Below are 18,136 nucleotides of genomic sequence, written 5' to 3' on the forward strand. Positions count from 1 at the left end.
CAGGCCCCTTGAATATTTCATTTTTTGTTTGAATTCAGAATATATCTTTCATATGTTGCTGAATTTCAGCTGCCCTGCCAGCTACGATTGAAACTTTTTCCCGTACACCTTCAATATATTGCCACAGTGAATCAAGAAAGTTGTGCTGAAATTCTCTTCCAAATAAATTTTATATGAAATCCTTAAATATATATATTTTTTTTTCAATATAAATAAATAAATATATATTTTTAAGGAAATCCTTAAAAAAATAAAGCCATAGGAATTTTCAAGTGGAAAATAGCATCAAAGCATTCTTTATTCTTTAGTTTGTATTAGAAATTGTAAGAACTGCTCACTACCAACCAAACTGCTTGTAAATGAAGCATCTGGACTGAAAAGACTTCTCACCCCTAAACCTTGACAAAGTGTGTGCAGACAAGACAGTGAAGATGCCCGTCAGATATTATTAGCGTAACCTGGGAATTCTGAGAAACCTCAGAAACAGGCTGTATATACAGCAATTGTTAAAACAGCCCTTTTCAGAGTGACAAAGATAGTAAGGAGAGACCAAACTCCTAACTTTGTATTAATACAGTTTCACATGTCAGAATATGTGGTTTCACTTAGGTATTCCACAGGAGGCACAACCCTAAACATATCCTGACACAGTTCCAAAGAAGTTTCTTTCCTTAAGAAACCCACAAATATCTCTATCTAAAAGACTCCTACCTGATTTCAGAAAGCCCATGGAGAAGCTGCAAACTGTGCCTCAATTCTCAGCACAGTTTTGTCAGCACTTGAACACTGTGGTTACTTACATGTTGGGTTCCATCCTGGGATATTACTGCTACTTGTTGGCCTAATCCTGACTGAGTAACTGTAGCAAGCTGTGCAGAAATGACATCATCTCCATCTACACCTGTCACGTAGGTGATCTGAGAGCCTTTGAGCACATCTTCACCTTGACCTGTTGGATACAAAGAAGGCAAGAGCATACTTTACATACTCTAAATGCTCCCAGGAGAGGAAGGATTAAGTCCCAGTCTTGTTTGAACGTTTTAAACACTCCAACAGAAAATATTAGTGGAGAGATGAGAAAAATAAAAAGTTACCAGAAGCAAGTGAGAAAGTCTTATTTTGGGAACACAGGGTATGATCTTCTAGCAATGAGTTTAAAGACACATAAATACTACATATAAAGAAACCATACATTTAGTTTATAAGCAAATATTAAAATGTGACCAACATTTCTAATTTATTCATTAGAAGTTAACCTCTCCATGCAAGGGACTCCATGCAAACACAACTGGAATTTTTTTTAAGAAGTTATTAATTAACAAGCATACAGAATAACACAGCGATGCCTTTGTGTGAAGACTTAAGTAAGTTCATTATCTTGATAAATGTTTAACCTGAGCAAATGAATCTTATCATTCCTTTAAAAGAAAGAATTAGGGTATAGCAAGCCTGCTTGAAGCATTCAGTGCAGTTTCCCATGAACATGTAGCAAAACAACTTTTCCAACCAAAACAGTTTGTGCAGATATTTCTGATCTTCATTCACATCTAAAAATCACAATTTGACAAGTGGTATTTGTCCTGTCACAGTATTTCCTTCAGTCTGATTCTTTATAATCATAGTACTCAATACTCATGATACCATGAACAGCATACTCTGAGGAGTACTGCAGCACAGCAGCTCATTTTCATCTCTGCCTCTAAGACAGTTTACAGAAACTGCTCTAAAGCACAGCAAAACCAGCCCATATCACTGTGCTACAAAACCAGCTTTTTTTTTTCTCAAGGCAGAGCCTTTACTCCCACACAAAGGATTGTCACCAGCTATGATGTTATGTCTTTGAAAAATCCCTAACAAAAATCCAGTGGGCTGTAATCAGCTTAGATTCTCCCATGTCCATTCCTCACATTCATGTTTTTAGCAGGTTTGCTGAGACTGCAACTCAAATTTCTCTCTTAACCCCATGACTGTTATAAATGAGTTTATTATCTGGCCAATTACTCCTGCAATTTCTGTTTACAAGTTGCCTACCACCCTAAAAGGTCTTACAGAGGAATTAAGATATCCTTATTAAGTACTTTAACTTTTAATCTGTGCTTTAATTTCCTTGGTTATCAAAAACCCCCAGCAAAATACCATCCAGCCCATTGTTTGGTTTTTGTGGTTTTTTGGCTTTTTTTACAACAAGAGATTCAAAGACTGAAATTCTAACCTGGAGGTGGCTCAAAGAAAGCCTCTTGTTCTTCCTCAATGGGCTCTGTGTCGTTGTGTGCTGTCCGTTTGTGCATAGCAAGGGTGGAGATCTGCTTGTAGGTCTTGCCGCAGTGATTGCAGTTGTATGGTTTGGAATGAGTATGTACAACATGATGTTTGTATAAACTGGAATACTCTGTGAAACGTTTATCACAGCCAGGAACTGTACAGACATAGGGCTTCTCCCCTGAATGGGAAAACAACAGGGAAAAAGAGAACTTTATTCAGGATGCACAGGAAAAATTGCCAGCAAATGATATTTAGGGACACCACTTTATTACCAACCATACCTTAATTTCAAAGGCAGCAGAGAAGCCCAACACAAAGTTTATCAATGCAACCTCTTACTGTCTTCTTTTGAGAACTATTGGCTATACAAATTGGATCCAATTTTTCTCCTTATCACTCCATCTAAAACATCCTTCTGATGAAGATGGAATGATACAGGCTGAAAGCTGCAATTTCAGTTTATTATTGTACTGAGAATGTTGTTCTTTTATTACTGGAAGCCCCATATTTCTCCTCAATGATCAGACATGTTGATGGACTAGTATCACTTCTGAGTGTTTAAATTTCTGAAGAAATCCATAGGAAACGTACGTACAAACAATTATGGTTTTATATAGAAACACCTTTCATTTAAAAATAAATGAAAAACGTGTCCAAATTACATTACAAACTAAGATACAAAACGTCCCTCCATGTAGTTTGTCTGTGTTTCTATAAAATATATAATGCTACCAAGATGATATGGCTATCACTGGCTTTTACATTTTAGAATCTTCAAATTTGTGCTTATTATTTCTGCTCACTAACCCTGAAAATCAAGTTGGACACATATTTTCACATCCAGTCTATAAAAAAGGAAGTTTTGACCACAGTTCCAGCAGCAAGGAAAACACAGCTGGGATGAAAGGGTGACTCATAACAGTGAGCCAAAGTTAAACTCAGACTTGTCCTTTACTGGTATTTAAGAAACAGCTCACAAGGGAGGCATACACCAGAATCATATTAAGGATTCCCAATGTCTAGTTTAAAATACTTTCCACCCAAACCAAAATTATTCTGCCTTGACAGCAAAGGGGGAAATTTAACTGCTTAAGTATCCTCAGCTGAGGGGAGAGGAGGCTCAAACAGAAGTACCAAGCCAAGTCATATAAACATGACTATACCCAATTACAACACACCAAAACATTGTTCACAAGGAGAATGACACAGCCTCTCCCAAGCAGATTCCACTTCAAAATACAATAAATCACTCATATACCTGTGTGTATTCTCACATGATTCTTATAATTAGTTGCACTGGCAAAAGCTCTCCCACATCCTGGTTCTGTACAGTAATAAGGCCTTTCGCCTGTATGTGTCCTGATGTGAACCTTTCTAATATTAGAAGTTGTGAATGACCTGCCACATCCTTCAAAGGGACACTTAAAGGGCCTTTCACCTGAAAAAAAGACAAGAAAAGGTACGTACAAAAGTTATAAAAGAATGAAAATCCTAAATTGCACTTAGACTGAATGTAGGAATCTAAAGCTACCTAATTCTATTTTTGAGATCCTCAGTCAGAAATACCATGAACATGCCACGGTGCAGTGGTCTAGTTTAGCCAAAACTGGAAAAATTCAAGGAAAATCATACAGTCTGTAAGCTAAATTATGAAGCATTTAGATTAGTACTTTAACATGTATAGAATAGACTCAATTGCCTGGATTAGCTTCCACATTGCCCATAATCTAACAACTATTTAACAACTTCCCCAATTTATACATACATTATCCAAACCAACTGTTATCATACCATTGACATTTGTCAGTTGTTAATTCCTAAAATGAAAAGATACTTTCATGATTTAACATGTAACCAGGACAAACATGGATTAGTAAAACTTTTTATAGAAAGCACTTAAAGAACAAACTTTCTACAGAGAGACAGCCATGAAACTCAAGTTCCAAACCCCAAAACAAAGCAAATCACAAATACAGGTTCTTTTAAAGTAAGACTATTCATATAATATAAGTTTAAGCACAATAACTTACATCACTGCACCAAACCATTTCACTGTAAACAGTAGACAGGGCCAACCGATAATACTCTAATAACCCTGACCTTTCAGTCAATCAAAGCACATAGAGAGGGAGAGCAAAGGGGGTTAAATTTGGAGAAGTTCGAGCCACTGACAGGCTGTCCTGGTGTAATTTCCAACTTCTAAAGCCACATAAATTCCACACACTGTACTGCTTACCTAAGAGCAGAATCTGAGAGCAAGAGAGAGCAGAACACCACTACAAACACAACATTAGCTACTTAAAAATAAAAAAACAAGTCCTGATAGACAGTAATAGCAAGAAACTCCAAAGCAGTTGGCTCCTTGGCAGAGGAAACTACTATTCACTCCTTCGGGCAACTGTTTTGGGAAGGTTTTCCAGCTTCCTGCCAAGTCAGTGTGTATTCCCCTACTCTCCCCAGTGTTGTGTTACCATGGCTCCCCTAATCCTCGCTTCAGCCAGGACCCCAAACACGTCTGAAAGCAGCAGGGCTGCAGAGCCAACCCCACCCAGCAACAGACCCTGCACTAGAAACCAAAACACATCGCCCTTAAACAATGCCCGCAGGAATGTCACCCGACCGGTCCCTGAAGGGGCCTTTTCAAATTCTAATGCACTTTCTAGCAAAGCGACCTGTTTCCAGGTGACAGAGAATTCCAACACTAGAAATGCAAAGCCTTGAAGCTCTGCCCCACTGCAGCACGGGGTACCATCCACAGCAGCTTTTCTGATCCCAGAGCTGTGCCTGGGGAAGTCACAGAGAAACCTGAGAGTGAGACTTGACTGCCACTCAAAGAGAAGGAAAAGTAACTTCTGGTTAAAAGAGGCAAGAAAATGAAGGAAATGTTCACCCTGATCTACCTACTAAAGGAAGGGAAAGGTTTCTAAGCCATGGGGGAGAGTGGGAGAGCCCAGACCTGCCTGCATCCTGTGCACTGCTGCAGCTTGCAGAAGGCATGAGCGTACACTGCTCCATCCTCCTGCACAAAGGAGTTGCTGCAATTTTCTTCTCATTATTTAGCTTCCTGAAAACACTCATAAATCTAAAATAAGACACCCCTGCACTCCGTCCCCTGGACTGCTGGGAGATTATGATTCTATCACCAATACTGCTCAGGTGGGTAGGTTACATAGGGCTGGCTCAAGTCTTTTGTCTCAACTGCTAAACAGAGAGATTAAATTACCACCGAACTTCTGTGGCCATTAAGTAAACAGCCAACAGCTAATTAAGCTATCCATACTACAGAAGCTTTTCAGTTCACAGTCTGTACTGGATGCAGTACGTATCAACAGTTCTCTTCTAGAATTGAGAAGAGATGACACGAGTTCATCTTGATGTTTAAAAACCAAGACAGCACTAATCCCAACAGATTCTCTTTGTGTATTGAAGTCCGAAAAAAGCAAAAATATCTTAATGTAATCTTGAGGTTTTACAATTTTTATTGCCTGTATTGACATCCCACCCCCCACAGTTATTTTTAATTTGAAAAAAATCGAAACCCCTATTTTTTTTTAGTTTTTCTTCTTGACTTGCTAAGATACAGAAAGTTCAGAGAAAAACTCAGTGTTCTAGCAGAGACAAAAATATATTTAATGGACTAGGTTAGCAAGTGATAGATTGTTCTTCCTACATTTAAGGGTTGTTTTTCCTTTTTTTTTTTTTTGGAACATCACAGGCACAAAGGAGACATTCTGCAAACTTGTTTACACGTGTGTGCACCCACAGAGTTTTGCAAAGTGCAGTGTGTGCTGTCTAGAATTTGTGGTTTGGCTTTGAATTTAATGTTTTTAGACAAAAATGTAAGATTTTATTGTTTGTGCCTCTGCAAGTTTTAGTAACAGTCGGTTTTCTATGATTTTTTTTTTTCTGCTGGAAGCAGAGATGGGAAATCAGGATAACAAGCTCAGAATATCAACCTTCATTAAGCCAGCATGCAAGTTACATTAAAGCACCAAAACTGAGGAACACTGAAGCTATTTCCAGAAGGCAAGACAGATTATTGAGGAAAAGTTCCTTGCTCTGTTACAGCTGCAGATGAAACTGTAAATGCAACAAGTGACCCAGTGACAATGTAAGTGAGGCACTGCTAAAAGTTAGTGCATTTGCAATAGCAGTGTGAATGCTTAAGCACTTTTTCCAAGAAAAGCATGCCAGATTTGCAGTAAATGCTTACCATGCTGAAATGCTGCTGAGCTCACTGGGCTTCAGAAAAAGAATATACACAGGCTGATTTTGTAAGTATAAAGTCACAGAATGAGGAAAGAGAACAAACTAAAAATCCACCTAAGTGAATTAACCAAAAGTCATGTGTGCTGACAGTACCTGTGTGGGTTCGAATGTGCTTCTGCAGGTCTCCAGAAGTCTTGAAGGATTTGGTGCAATTCTCTTCCGTGCACCGATAAGGCTTTTCACCAGTGTGTGTTCGCACGTGGCTTTTTAACCCATACCCTGGAGATCAGAAAGGATGTTAGCACAGCATCAGCACCAAATCAGGATACTCATAAACCATCACCAGCAAAAGCTGTGCTTGCCGTTCCAATCAGGAATGGTGATGAGCAAAATTTGCTCTTTTATTATTCACAAGCTCTTCATTCTATCCTGTAGAGCAGCAGAATTCTAGATAATAGTTTAGAAATTCTTTCATCCTTCATAGATGAAGAAAATACACTTCCATAACACTTCTCCTTCTCTTCAGATTGATAAGTGGCAGTTATTATAATGTGGACAAGCATTTATTCTACCCTCAGAGGAAGCCATATGCTCTGCATTCCATCTAATTCTTAATTCTTCCCGCTACTGTCATTGAAATGACATTTAATTATTTGCTCATAGGAAAAACAATACCACTAATGAAGTCAGCAGTCAAATCACATCTATAGGTGCTAACCAAAAGCAGTCACAGACACTCATGCTCTTTAAGATTATTTTCAAAGACTCATTATCATCAAAAACTCTACCAGTCTAAAGTGAACTTTGGATCAGGCCCTCTACAAATTATTTTGCAATGAGCATTTTACCAAGATTTTCCTTTCAACATCTCTCTGAAAAGACAGTAACTAAGGAAACCTGAAACAGCCATTGTAGAAAATGAACCTGAATTTCACTTGTATCCACAGGTGATGTGTGCATTTCTACAAAATAGTCTGTAAGAAAATGGCATCTCTTTAATTTCACAGAATGTTCTCCCCAAAACAACTGAAATTCCTATTCTTGATGTTTTTGAACACATGAAGCATGTGAACCAAGCTGAGCATTAATTTGTTTTTGCATCTAAAATAAAGTCAATTTCATGATCCAACCCAGGAGAGTTCTTAACATTTAGACCAACAGTATTCAGTACTTAAAGTGAATTTTGTCCAAGGCAAGGATTGTTGAACTACAGTGGTACAATGGCTCTGACCAAAAATATAGTATTTATAAACAAAGAGCTGTTTATAGGCATTTATCAGTCAGTTGCAAAGGAAGTGAATATTTCATTACATGATTTTGAATTCTCTTTACAACCACTACACAATTAAACTTAAGTGCAGCCCTTTAGAAGTGTGGTTGTTTCCCTTTTGACTTTTTGCATCTGCATTTATTTTACTAGTTTCTATTCAATATAGGTTCAGCTTTCTATTATGACCTCATTTAACTTTTGCTATTAGTTTAATGGTAAGAAAGGCCTATTTTTTAACATGTAGTTTGACTGTAGCATGACAGGTGAAGAGTTAGGGAAGTGTACAGTGCTTCATCTCATTCCCCCTTCAGTAAGAGTTAAATCCCGTCTTTTCTATGTGCTACACTAACTGAAAAGATGACTTTTTTTTTAATCAATTCTCCCAACCTACTTAGCAGTTAAAAAAGGCAATACTAAAAATTTACTTTATTCACAAACAGTAAGAAGCAGGAGGAGCTAGTCTGCAAAAGATTACCTGTTGCAAAGGCTTTGCCACATCCAGGATGTTCACACTGATACGGTCTGTCTCCTGTGTGAGACCTTTCATGCACCTGTTGACATCCAATACAGTGACTCAATGAAATGCTGTATCTAGTTACTTCAGCACAGAAACAGTTTATTCTCAAAGTCAACGTATTTTATTTATCTTACTAAGATTTGCATTCAAGTGTCTGTTTATATCAGTGACAAAAAATAATGAAATATGGTAACGTTTTCCTTAAAACCAGACGTCTCTTTCCAAGGTGAACCTGATCCTTCCAGTCAGTTTTGCACAAAACACTTCTGTAAATACATGCAGAGTTGCCATCATGCAACTACATTAAAGACAGTAGAAAAACATGCCTCAGAGCCCACTCTCTGATCTTTGACTCCACTGAACGCTTCCAATGATCCCTTTATATTGCATGAAATCTCTACAGCAAAGACTTGATTTTAGCAAGTGACTCATAAAGCCAACTACTCACTGACTCCTGTATTTAGTAAGAGATGAGGCAACTCTGTGAGGAGGTTACCTCATCAGCAAGGAATTCCTCAGCTGGAATGTGAGCAACCCTACACCATTTCCCATTTCAGTAATTCCTTTACTTGATTTTAAAAAAGAAAGAGAATTAAGAAGTTGCCATCTCTAAAGAAAAGATGTTCCAGCTTTTCACTTTGAATATTAGTTTTCAAGAATCTCACTTTGTATTATAATAGTGAAATATTTCAAAAACTGGAATTTTTGCATGATCATGCATACATAAAAAGTTCATAAAGTGAATGCTGGAGTCCAGAATTTCTGTGACACTGCTGGTGGAAACAGCCTCAACATGCTGGCAATACAGCAGCTGAATGTGATCCCACAGCTGCATCTATCCAGAACACTAAGCAAACTCAGCTGAGCACCACCAATTACTGTAAAATCAATCAAATAAACATTTAACAAAATAGCCCCATTGCAAGTGGCTCTCTATTAATTTCTATTAACCACATAATCTTTCCAAAAAAATCATGTCTACAAAGTAGCAATGCACATTTTACATCTCATCACCTTAAGATGGTGAGCTGTTGTGTACAGTTTTCCACAGCCATCATAGTCACAGCGAAAGGCTTTCTCTCCACTCTGCTGAGATTTTGCAGTCACTCTTGTTCCATGTCCTTGCAAGACAATCTTAAGCCAAAGAGGAAAAAGAAAATTTAAAAAAGCCCAACCAAACCACACACTAAAAAACAACCAAAATGGATCAGAGAAGTTACATACTTTATTTTGCTATCAAACCAGAACTGATTGTGACATGTTGCTTTGTTTCTCTTTGCTTGCTATGCCATGTATTTCTGCGTCCTCAATAAATAAACTAAAAATAAATAATTGAAAATCAAGTTCTCATGATGGAAGTTGTCAAACATATTTACTTGTACCTAGCAAATTTAAAAGCTTGCAGTAGTTAGCCAAAAAGCAAATAATTTAAAATATATGCACAGTGGTAAAATGAGCAAATTAGTAGACAGACAAGACTTAGCTTACATCTGAGGCACTAGATCTGTTTCTAAGGGAGATTAGCCATAAACCAGACCACCTTCAAAGATAAGTTCATGGAAAGGCCAAACAATAATTAAATGTCCTTAGAAGGAGCACTTTTTGAAAATGAAGGAAAGCATTTTGTACTCGGTGTGTCATGCATGTATTTTGATCAAGCTAATTGAAACAATGAGAGCTAGGTTCTACTCTCCCTTCTGGCATGACAACAGGAAAATATACAGCATAGCTCCAGGAGGCAACTGACACCCCTTGTAAAGGCTTCTTCATACACTGAGAGGTAAGAAACATTCATACAGACTGAACACAGAGGTAGAAGCCCAAACATAAGCACTTCGGTACAACTGTATGCAAAGTAATCAAGACTATTTTAAAATGTCTGTCCTTTTAAACCACCTCCCTTTTGTTACAGATCCAGTTTTATTCTAAACTGTCAAAAGAACATTTCACAGGATGAATGAGGAGAGAATAGTCTCAGCATAAAATAGTGTCAGCTGCAGCAGTTTGGTCACAGTGATCTCCAAATGGGTTCTGAATATCTCTAAGGATGGAGACTCCTGAAGTCTGCTCCCAATGTTCACATTCCCAACTAATTCTTCTTGGCAGCTTGGAAACAGAAGTGCCTCACCTTGCCAGCTGCTCAATAAGCTGCTCTAGATTGCCAGTTGCCATCCCTGAACTCCAGAATCCTCGTATGCCCTGTTATGATGCCCTTCTGGCAGATACTGTGGATGTTAAAATTCCCCACGAGGATGTGGGGCTGTGAACATGAGGCTTCTTCCAGTTGCCTGAAGAAAGCCTCATGTTTTTCCCAGTCATGCACCCTGTGGCAGACACTCACCACCACACCACCCATGCTGCTCTGAGCCATCTCCCATCCCAAAGCCCTGTTCCCACATGAAGGGCAGCTCTCCCTCCTCTCCTTGCCCACCTGGCCCTTTTAAAGAGCCTGGAGCCATCACCACAGCACTTCAGTCATCTGAGCTGTCCCACCACATCTCCCTCATACCAGTGAGATTGGAGCCCTGCAAGAGCACACACACCTTTATTTCCTCATTCAGATAGATCAGAAATTCGACTGGGCACATCTTTGTTACAGATTCCTCAGAGAGAATGGGATACCCTATTACCTTCAGACTGTTCTTAAGACTAAAGGAGCAAAGGTCAATACAAAATTTTTAATCAGCTGAAACATTCAACTCCATCACTTCAGAAGAGCTTCTTTGGAACCACAGAGAAAAACAACCTCCTGGATCAAGAAACCCGTTACTGATACTATTGTTTAGTCTGTGACAGCATGAAGCACAAGAGTCACTCCAATACATTAAGGATCATGAAGAATATGCTTGGTTGAGCACCTGCATTGTAGTACTAATTTTTTTTTCTATCAGTAAACCTACTACTATTTCTTTGTTGTTCCAGCATACAAAAATATGTATCTACTTGCTAAGTTCTGCTATAAAGCTCAAGTATGCCAAAGTTTAAAAGAAAATGAAAACAGATCTGTAATGTTCTGATATCTGCAAGGAAATAACCAGCCATAATCTTACCAATAGTAAGATGGATACAAAAAGGGGGGGGAAATAAAGCACCTTTATAATAATGTGAAACTTACTGAGAGGAACTGTGTACTTCAAATACTTTTAAACAGAATAAATTAATAGAATTTAAAACCCCCTATTTTTAAGAGATGACAAATGCATCCTGAGTTCAGAGAGGTAACACAGCAGAAAAACAAAGATCTCAGATCAGATTTTTCTATTGCATACATGAAAGCAGAATCATATAACCAAGGTGTGTATTATGAACAGATGGGTATGCCAGGTTTGAAAGGAAATAGTGAGAGATCCATTTGGGCACACAAAGTCTTTTGTTTTCCCCACGTAGAAATCACAAAGAGGTTTTATGCTTTTTTTTCCTTTGGTGAAACACCTAACTAACCACATGCAAGTCTGACTGACTACTTAGCAGTACAACATCTGTTCTGTTACCTGTGGATTTAAAATGTTTAAAAATATAGACCTATTTAATTCTACATCTAAATATGAGACTATTTTATATATTATATATTAATACAGAATGAGTTACCAGTAGGTATCTACTTAAATCAAGTATAATAATGATTTATATTTTTATACATAATTGATAGCTTTGGGCCCCTTCAACTGAAGGCCAACTGTAGTCACCTTATAAGGGTCAGAATTTGAAACTAAGCCTCAATACCTTTTTGAAATATCAGATCTTGTTTTGTTTGGAACATATAATGCTCCATAAGATTGGCACATTTCCATTTGGCACATATGTTGCCGTAGGTGTATAAGATAAAACCACCTCCATATTCAGTTTGCTTTGGGGCTGAGGCCAAAATCAATATTTAGGTGGATACTGGCTACAGGTAATTTTGCTTAATAGGCTCTTACTTTCAGGTAAAACCAACCAGGATTTTGTCTTACTTCTCCTTGAATTTTGCCTTTCACTGGGGACGTATCCCTATTCCAACCTACAAGTGTGCAAACCCTTTGAATTTCTTAATTTCATTTTCTGGAATATAGTCCAATACAGTAAATAATGAATGTATTAGCTATTCTCTCCTTCCACAGTCATGCCACACAGGCAAAAGTGAAGTGTCTGCAGCTTTAAATATTGTGAGACCTAACTTGCAAAAAAATAAAAACAGAAAATTTGAGCTGTCAGAGGTGAGCCTATAATTATTCCTTTCACAGATAATTTATTTTAATTTGGGAAGATATTTTTTCTCCTTGTTAAGTTCATTATTTCTTAAATTAAGCAAAAATGGGAAAAGGTTTGCCCAGAGAAGTCCCATTCTCAATGCAATGACTTTTCCATTTTTGATTCTGACATCTGAACATGTGAGGGTGTAAAGGTTTTTTTGTTTGGTTGGTTTTTTTGTTGTATATTTGAAGCCCAGAATACATTTTTCATTGTCTTTTCCTTTAATAAAATACATTAAAATGTCAAATACCATTCTCCTTACATAATCATTTGGATCCCAGGAACAAAAAACTTGAGACTTAGTAAGTTGCACCTGTAGTTTCCATTACCCTTTGAACTTTTAAGTTAAACTTGTCACATTGAAAAATTTTTACACTTCTGTGTACTAACAACATGGATCCAGAAAAAGAAATGGAAGTACTTTTCTGTTCTTTAAGCATTCTCTAGGAGCAACACTCTTATTTATTGATTTCTTATAAAACCTGCCATAAAAGTCAGGCACCCTAACAGGGCAATTGGAATCAAAGTAAGTCATCAAGGAGAGAACAGTTCCAGACTTGGAGTGGTCTGTCTTAGAATAAATTTATTAATTGAGACAGCATTTTTTTCTGCTTTAAACACTATCAAAAGTCAGGTCCTTCTCTGAAAAAGAACTTCTGAAACACACTCTCACTGATTAAATACTGAGGTCAGCTTGAGAAATCTTAGAAAGCAAACAAAATTTAAATTACCTTTTAAAAGGAAAAAACCCTAGAAAACAGTAAGTATTAGAAGATCCTTTTAAAATCTTGTGACAGGATCTTGTACAGAGTGAGATAATATAATCTATATAGTCTGAAATCTGTAACTTCTGAAGGGTAGCAGCAGAGCCTAGCTCATGGCTACAGGGCTCCCTCTCATGCACCTTACTAGGCAGAGAAGACAAAATAATTAATGTACTTTATTATTTTGTATTAGGCACATACCTGCATTTTTTTATCTTGTTCGTTTTCACCTATCATTCCTGTGCTATTAACAGTGTCATTTCCATCAATAGACACCTGAAAAACAAAGTTGAAATGGGAAAAACATTTACAGGTTATTTTTATTCATCTGAGAAACAGAGGGTTACAGACAGGTCCTGGGCCTTTATTATTTCATAGCTCTCTAGCTCCCTCTTGGAACATGGTTATCCTATAGTGCATGAGCTTACATAGAAATCACCACTTGCACAACTGCCTTACAGAACAGTCAAAGAGAGCATAGCAAAGTTGCTTAATAACAGACTAGGACAGACTGCAAGAACTAAGTATGTTCAGGTAACAGACTGATAAAATTATCAAAATAAATCAATAAATTTAACAATACTGAGTTCTGACAAAAAAAATCCCAAACATTTACTTCTTTTGTAATAAAGACATATTCTCATTCCTTGTTAAGCAGAATGTACTTGTTTTAAACACCACAATTGCTTTTTGAATCAAAATACCTATGACAATGTGTTACATCTCAATTTGAACTAGTCAAGTCACAACTAAGCAAGGACTTGGGTATTGCTACATAGATCTGTTTTTAAAAACAGTCTCCAGGAGGAGAAAGGTATTGCTGTTTCCAAGGAGCTCACAAAAATATTTGAAAGACTGTTAGATGTTAATGTGAAATTTTTATTTAAATAAAAATACAATTACCCAGTTTAAAAAAACACCCCAAACTCTCTCACTTGCAGCAGCTCAAAGAACAGGATCTTATTAGTCACTGTATAAAAAGTTCAAGTATACTCAGCATAGTTTCCCATTCCTTAATTGTCTCCATATTAAGCACAGCCATTCACAATATTGTCTCTATCTATTATATTCAAGGCTGAGACTGATGCACCTAAGCTTAGGCTAAGTGATTTGATTCTTCTCTAAAAGAAGTTTGGCAGGAACCCTTCCTCCCCTGGGCTGCTTGTGCCCTTTCACCCAAGAGGCCACAGCAGGCTCCTGAGAACATTGTGCTTGGCTGAAGTATCTTGCCCAAAGCACCAGCTAACCAGTGGTTTGCTTGGAGACTGAGATGAACTCATGCCACAAGAGGTTTTCAGACAGTACTATCTCTCTAAATTAGACAATTATGAGCAATATACTTCTGGGAAATTCAGGCTAAAACAGTAAAGAGGAGAGTGCCCAAGCAGAGGTAAGTTTACATTACAAAGAGATTGAAAAGAGAGTCAGAAAGCAGGTAATTCTTGGCTGTAATTTCTGGACCTTCTCCCTCAGATTTTTTAAAGGAAGGGGAGAGAACCTGCACAGAAAAGAGACTTGAATTACTTCATCCCGAACTTCCTGTTGTTGCCTGAGAAAAGAACTGCTGACATGAAATTAGAACTTGATCAACTATTGGAAACAAATGATCCACACAGAATGTGTGTCCATGTGTTGAGGCATGCACAAATCCCTGTACTTTGCCAGCAGCAGACTGTGATGGCACAGGAAAACAGCTTATGGAAGGAAAGTATGTGTTGTAACCTATTCACAATTCCATCATGCATCTTCTGACTTCACTGAGAGCAGTGATCTCTTTTCCCATTGGTTGCTTTGGGAGGGTGGTGGCATTGACTCAGCCCAAAATTAGAGGACTGTAGTTAAGACTGCATGAGCTTTGCATGTTGTGGGAAAGTATGCCTGAAGGAGAAGTGAGAGACAATGAAAAATGCACATGTTCCACCATGTCCACTGAGCTAGGTAGTCTGCTGGGATCTCTTCGTATGAACTCTCTTATACTCTACACTGATCTTGGGCACCTCACTGATCTTTGTGTTTCTGCCTGTTGCATAGGACAGAAAAACAAAGAACCACCACTCTCCAAATCTACATTTCAAATTTTTGTTGCCCTTTAAGTTTTGAAAAGAAAACCTTAAACAAAAATCAAAGAAAGACACCCAACTTTACACCTCTCTTTTGTACTACTGTAAGAATTCTGGAAGGATTCCAGAGCAGATCTTTGAGCTCCTCCTAAAATACCCTCTTTTATGCTACAGAAGGATTTAGTCTGCCTTCACTTAAAAACAAAAGAACACTTACATTGAGTCAAACTAAAGGCCATACTACTGCACCATTTCATTTCCAACAGCAGCCAGTAGCAGATGCTGGAGAGAGAACTAAACAGGCCGAGCATGCAATGATGCATTCCCCATAATACTCTCCCAACCTCCAAGCAATTTGTGGCTTGTGAACTTCCTGAACCAGAAGTCACATGTTTCTACCTAATAGCCTACACGTTTTTCTTCTACGAATTTATCTAATTACTCCTTGAATCCAAGGACATATTAGTGCCCACAATATCCTACAAGCAGTGCCATGTCTTAACTTTGTGCTGTTTGAAAACATCATCTTCATTCTTCTTGAACCCATCGCCCGAGAGTTTCACCTGATGTTTCCCAGTTCTGAAACTGGTACAGACAATGACAAGTCACTACTCTTCCTTGTGCTACTTAAAATTTTATAAAATCCCATCATATACATACTTTGTGTATTTAATTTCTTTCTGTATCTTTTTCAAAGTGTCTGTAACACCAGCTGCTATGAAAAGGGTACCTTGCCTCACTCTGAAGTGTACACAGACATGGAATCACAAAACCACTTTTCTCCTTTTCAAGAGAAAGACAGGGTTCTGACCATTGAGCTCTTATTTGGTTTTGTACATAAATCAGGTGTAGTGCTTGGAAACTCACGTCTACTGACTGTCCCTAAAGGTTCCAGCAGTACCTTTCAGAATAAGGTCCTGACATGAAAGCTTAAAGAAAATAGAATTTTTCCTAAACAAACACACAAGTGCACTACAGGAAACAAATTCACATTAAAACACACATATTGAGTTAAATAAGAGGAAAAAGAAAACTTATTTGCATTTCTTCTGTTTCTTCTTCACATTCTCAAAACAGAAACTTCTCAGAAATTATGATTAATATAGCTGCTGGTTAAGAAGGGCAAAGTTATGACTGATTTAATCTAAATGAAATAGCAGCTATGGAATGTGTAAAAGCTGGTGATTACAGCTCAGCTAATGTTGAATAACTTTTTATTTCATTAAATGCTAAGGCATAGCTAACCAAAACACAATTTGACTGGCTGCCTTAGCATCTCTCAATTCTAACAGACAGAAGCAGAATGAAAAGAATAGTGAATAAGCTATTTAATTATCCTAACCAGCCTTCTCCCAAAATCTAACAATTCCCGGTGACACTAAGAAGACAGACTTGAAAATTTATTCTGCTCTTTTTCCAGAGCAATACAAGCACAGATGGCAATTACCCAGCAACTGGGACACTGCTAAACCATAATGTCATGGAAGTTGCATCACCCATTACTAGACTTACATCATGCTTTACAGAAGTACAGTAAAGCAAAGAACATTAATTTTGTGCATCATACTACATTTTTACTGTTGAAAGTATGGATCGGAGAAGTTTTCTCTCAACTCAGTAATTGCCTAATCATCCTTTTACACTTCATACCATATGTAGTCCTTGTCATACTCTTCCCATTTAAGAAAGCAGTTTAGCAATAGTGCCTGAAAAAGAGTAATTTAACATTGTCCTTCTTTCTAAACAGTGTCCTTTCAAGAGACTCCTTTAAAATGCTATATTAGAGAGAAGATTATTACTTAGTTGTCTAAATTGCTTCCTAAATCTGACTCCAGTTCAGTGTTCAATCTTTTCTCCTTTTTATGCAACACTACACACCAGAGCTACTCACGACAGTGAAGCACTGTCATGACAATTTGGTGTTCTCTCTTGTAGGAGTCTGAGACTCTCTAAAATTTATTTCTTACACGACAATTGGCTCGTGCTGGCAGATATACTGTGCTGCTACATTAAAACATGATGGATAGAGAAAATGCCTTCCAGAATACCTTGGCTGCATATTGCTCCAAAGCACTGATGGTGTCTGGGTCGATGGCAGCATCTCCTGTGTGCAGTCCTGCCACGGTGCCATCAGCCTGGATGGCTAAAATGGTGTCTGACTGTGGCATCTGCACCGTGTGGTGGATGTAGGCAGTGGTTCCATCCTCCAGCTGCACTGCTTGCAATGCACTCTGGTCATAACTGTCTGAGGAATGATATTGCAAACTGTTAGGATTCTGAAAGGAGCAGCAATGTGTTACATGAGAAACTACTGCTCTTCAGGAAGTGTCTCCTGAAGTCACATACACATATGAAATATATGAGAAATATAACCACTAGTAGATGAGAAATATGAACACCTAAGATAATACTATGAATGACACAGGAATTTGTTTTCAAGACAACACCTCTCATAGTTTTCTACACTTCTACACTTTCTACACTTGCAAAAGTACAAAAAAAATTATACTGATCTAGCTTTATTTGCAAAGAAAATCAGGAATGCAAATACGCTTTGCATTTCGAATCCACTCAAAATAAAAATAATGTAAGAGATCTACTGATATCATTACTTCAGATTTTAGAATTCATAGATCTCATGCTTTTTAAGAAGAGAATCATGCAAATATGCAAAAGAAACACAAAATATAAAACAACTTTTAACAAAAAAATTCTATATTACATTCTTTCCTCTTACTATTGTCGGTTGTAAAATGTAATTGTCACACTGGTTTAAACAGACATAAAATATAGCTGATCACTTTTTCTAGAGAAGTGGTAC

The 18,136-nt window shown here is 37.6% G+C and overlaps 1 protein-coding gene across 7 annotated transcripts in view; it reads right to left on the reverse strand.

Moving 5' to 3' along the window:
• Window positions 1–18,136, reverse strand: part of ZNF143 (zinc finger protein 143) — a 38,135-nt gene that overhangs the window by 5,610 nt on the left and 14,389 nt on the right. For all 7 annotated transcript variants that reach the window (XM_085063143.1, XM_085063140.1, XM_085063142.1 and 4 more), the window contains 8 exons: window positions 17,364–17,560; window positions 13,457–13,531; window positions 9,273–9,392; window positions 8,217–8,292; window positions 6,625–6,750; window positions 3,521–3,700; window positions 2,213–2,440; window positions 801–949 (listed from right to left, as the gene is read on the reverse strand). In XM_085063143.1, the coding sequence (XP_084919269.1) occupies window positions 801–949; window positions 2,213–2,440; window positions 3,521–3,700; window positions 6,625–6,750; window positions 8,217–8,292; window positions 9,273–9,392; window positions 13,457–13,531; window positions 17,364–17,560 (1,151 nt within the window). The remainder of the gene's footprint in view (window positions 1–800; window positions 950–2,212; window positions 2,441–3,520; window positions 3,701–6,624; window positions 6,751–8,216; window positions 8,293–9,272; window positions 9,393–13,456; window positions 13,532–17,363; window positions 17,561–18,136) is intronic.

The sequence above is a fragment of the Lichenostomus cassidix genome, chromosome 5 (assembly GCF_008360975.1).
Source record: "Lichenostomus cassidix isolate B80296 chromosome 5, HeHo_3.0, whole genome shotgun sequence".
Classification (NCBI taxonomy): Eukaryota; Metazoa; Chordata; class Aves; order Passeriformes; family Meliphagidae; genus Lichenostomus; species Lichenostomus cassidix.